Here is a 4,192-nt window from a genome sequence, read left to right as displayed (position 1 = left end):
TACAACCACCACCACCACCATCACCACCATCTTCACCATTACCACCACCATCACAATCACTATCATCGCCATCACTACCACCACCACCATCATCATCATCATTATCGTCATCTATTATCATCATCACCATCATCCTCCTCCTCCTCATCATTATCATCTCCATCATGCTCATCATCATCATCATCATCATCACCATCACCTCCACCACCACCACCATCATTATTATCGTCATCTTCATCATCATCATCGTCATCACCATCATCTCTATCATCACCCTCATCATCATCAACATCATCATCTCCATCATCATCCTCATCTCCATCATCATCATCCTCCTCATCATCATCCTCATCAACATCATCATCATCTCCATCACCATCATCATCATCATCATCTCCATCATTATCATCGTCATTATCATCTCCATCATTATCATCATCATCATCATCATCACCACCACCACCATCATTTTCATCGTCATCTTCATAATCATCACCATCATTACCATCACCATCATCATCTCCATCATCATCCTCATCATCATCTTCATCAACATCATCATCCTCATTAACATCATCCTCATCTCCATCATCATTTCCATCATCATCATCATCATCATCATCATCATCATCATCATCATCATTTCCGTTATTATCATCATCAAGGCGAAAATATATCAATACAAAACACAATTAACAAAACATGAATAAATAGTACATCAAACAACCTAATTTGAGGTTCCATATTCATATAGGGCCGCTTTTCCAAAAGCTTGGTATTCATAAAGGTAGCTGTTCGCAGTGAAAAAAAGGTGGGGGGCGTATTGAACTGCTATTCACATAACACGAAAAAATAGGTGACAGCAAGATGACCAGATTTTGGCAGTCGAAATACGGGACACTTCGTGCCCGGGGGGGGGGGGGCTATTTGTATAATACGTATGTGCCGCGATTGAGACCCCCATTTTCAGCCTAAATTTTCGTTCCAGAGCAACACCAATCTAAAAAGCCATAGAAATCCCATTTTCCCCGTTCCAGAGACCCTCAAATTTGTGTTTCTCGTTCTGGACAGTGCGCTATATACCATATAGCCGCTATCATGTACGATAATGAGTTCGGAGACCCCCATTTTTTATGTGGTCCGTTCCAGAGAATTGCAATTTTAGCAATCGTTCAGCCAAGAGCCGTTCCGAAGACTCCCATTTTAAGATCAAGATTTAGTTCCAGAGCATCAGATTTTCGTCTTTGTTGTGGCGCATAGGTATCATTTATTAATTCAAGTAGCCCCCCCCCCACCCGGGACGTCGTGATAGCTACAATGTAGATCAGATTTTCGTGCCCGTACCCCGGGGGGGGGGGGGGGGTGGATCGATCGAACCGCCCAAAGTTTCAAAAGCAAGAAGATTTTCGCACTAACAGATCATGAAGCTAGCCTGCAACCCTCTTCTCCCATTAGGACTAGCGCCCCCATGTGTTCCGTATATTATAACAATTTGTAACAAAATAACCATTATATACTTGGATCAGTTGCCATTGTAAACAAGGTTATACGAGTTTTTTCTGTGAATGGGTTTTTGATCCTTTTTCGGTTTTATGAATAACGAATGACCCCAATTTCGGATTGCAAAAAATGGTAATTATGAAATGACCCGAATGGTGGATGGTTAAAAAACGATTCTTATCTTACACTATTCAACAAAATTATTTCATTACGCTCAGAATTTTCCTCAATATCCTTAATGTTGAAATGAACATCTATACGTCCAAAATATTTATATCTTTTTTCTTTCATAGATATTCAAAATAAAACTCAAATTCCCAATTCTCTTGTCTTCTAGCTTTAGCCCGTTTAGCCAATTCGACCTCATGCATCTTCATAGCACTGAAACACTTGATGAAATCCTCACCAAAGGCATTTCTTATCACCTCATCATTAAGAAGAGCCCCCAGAGCAGTTTCCATGTTGTTTGGCAATTCGGCAGCCGTGCTTGTGACTTCCTCATGGCTTACACCTGGATTGGTAACCTCTGCAGGAAGCTTGTACTTATTGATGATGCCATCTATTCCCGCAGCAACGGTCGCAGCCAGTATCAGGTAGCAGTTGGCACCAGCGGCTCCTGCACGGTTCTCCATATAGGTGCCCTTGTCGCCGTTGATCTTGACGCGCAGCATGGCAAAGCGGTTTTCTATACCCCAGGTGGCATTTTTCGGGGAGAAAGGAGCACCGACTCGCTTCAAGCAATTCACTGAGGAAGCCATGAGGACTTCGATCGCAGGAGCATGGGCAAGTATTCCTGCAGCCCAGTTCTCGCCGACCTCGGACAGACCAGTGGGGCTGCTGGCATCATAGAATACGGGCGTTTTCTCATCCGCAAGATACAAGGAATGACAGAAGTGTGCGGATGATCCACTCTCGTTGGGATACGGTTTTGACATGAATGAAGCTTGGTATCCGTGGAGAAGTGCGATCTCTTTGATGCCAGTCTTGAAAGTGAAGGCGTTGTCTGCAGCTCTAATCCCGAAGGCTGGTCTGTATGTTATTTCCAGTTGTCCAGGGCCTAATTCCGTTTCGACTTGTTCAATATCAACACCAGCAATTGGCATCTCCTCCATAATCTGTTTGAGGAAGTTCCGTATCGGAACCATCCTCAATGTGGCTCGGACATTGATGTCACTGTGGATTGGCTTCTTGGTGTCCTTGTCCACAACATAGAACTCATGTTCATGAGCAGAAAACAGGGAGTACCCGAGGTCTTTCAGCCTCTCCAGTTGCCTACGTGCCGCAACCCTCGGATGAGCAGATACATACTCGCCTTTGTAAGTCGGCTCAATCAGAATACGGGCAGTGTTCTCCGCCCATGGAAGCACCTTGAATGTACTGAAGTCAGGCAGCATGACAGCGTCGCAATGGCCAACTTCCTCGCAGAATCCAGTCCCGGAGACCACACCGGCTTGGACGTCCATACCGATATGACCCAAGTAGAAGTTTGCCCCTTCTGCTTTGTCCTTGAAGTGACGGGAAGGGATCAGCTTCGACCGGGCCACACCATTTAAGTCAGTCTGCTCAAATCTCACTGCGGTGATCCCCTTCTCTTCAATGTCCTCAAGTACTTGGCTGAGACTCATCTTGGTGAGCTGTGGGGCATTAAAAGAGTTTAAATGAATAAGTTCCCCCTGTAAATATCATCTGCTCAAATAAAAGATTATGTTAACTGTTCTATCTAATGGAGAAGGGTAACTAACTTTTGCGAGGGAAAGGCAAAAAAAAAATGTTTTTTTAAACACGTGGATCACCTCTGGCAGTCTCGCCTGCATTACGCGACTTGATATAGCAGCAGTGCTGTATTTGAAAACAGCAACTGAATAATTATTCACAAAAGAAAACACTAAAAATACATGTAGTCCACTGACCAAACATGACAATTGACCGTGATTACGTGACCTAAGACACGTGCAAAGCAATCATTCATACTTGATTACCCTAATGTCTATGTTTCATGAACTTCATATGTAGATCCATAAACTAAATAAAGTTTTGATGCCAATTCAACAAATATCCCCTACACGGCCAAAGTTCATTGACCCAAAATGACCTTTGATTTTGGTCATGTGACCTGAAACAAGCACAATATATTCAGGGATACATGGTTACTCTTATGTCCCAAGTTTCATGAACTAGATCTATAAACTTTAGAGTTATGATGACAATTCATCAACTACCCAGTAGCGTAGCTGGGGGGGCACGTGCCCCCCCCCCTGAGATTTGGTGTGCCCCCAGGTGCCCCCCTTGAAAAAAAATTGGCAGAGCAAAAAAAAGGGAGAAAGAAGAAAAGAAAAAAGGAAAAGAAGAAGAAATACAGAAGAAAAGAAAATAAGAGGAAGACACGTGAATGAAATAATGTGAGGGAAAGACTTGCAAAAAAAAATCTTTCATGTTACGATATAAAAAAAATTCTCACACTTCGGGCCAAAATTGCCTATTCGATGAGATTCATATCTTGCTCAATTGGCTGATATGGAGCAAGTTTCAAAGTCAATATACAAAACATATTTTAGCTCGAACATCGAGCTTTCATTATTTTTTTTCATTTACGAATGTAAGTGCTCTGTAAAATGTCTGTTTTATGGTCTACATATCAGCATTTTAAGCTCACGCTTTGCCAAGGTCCTATTGTCTACGTGTATTCCATAAT

The 4,192-nt window shown here is 42.6% G+C and overlaps 1 protein-coding gene across 1 annotated transcript; it reads right to left on the bottom strand.

Moving 5' to 3' along the window:
• Positions 1 to 1,360: 1,360 nt before the first annotated feature.
• On the bottom strand, positions 1,361 to 3,127 carry LOC121406438 (lengsin-like). Its single transcript, XM_041597461.1, has one exon. It carries the CDS (start codon positions 3,123 to 3,125, stop codon positions 1,788 to 1,790), a length of 1,338 nt encoding a protein of 445 aa, XP_041453395.1. The 5' UTR covers positions 3,126 to 3,127; the 3' UTR covers positions 1,361 to 1,787.
• Positions 3,128 to 4,192: the final 1,065 nt, after the last annotated feature.

Source organism: Lytechinus variegatus, chromosome 1 (genome assembly GCF_018143015.1).
Source record: "Lytechinus variegatus isolate NC3 chromosome 1, Lvar_3.0, whole genome shotgun sequence".
Taxonomy (NCBI): domain Eukaryota; kingdom Metazoa; phylum Echinodermata; class Echinoidea; order Temnopleuroida; family Toxopneustidae; genus Lytechinus; species Lytechinus variegatus.
This window is presented reverse-complemented; position numbering and strand designations above follow the sequence as displayed.

Excerpts from the sequence above, each read along its gene's own strand:
- LOC121406438 (XM_041597461.1), bottom strand. The coding sequence starts at position 3,125 with ATGAGTCTCAGCCAAGTACTTGAGGACATTGAAGAGAAGGGGATCACC.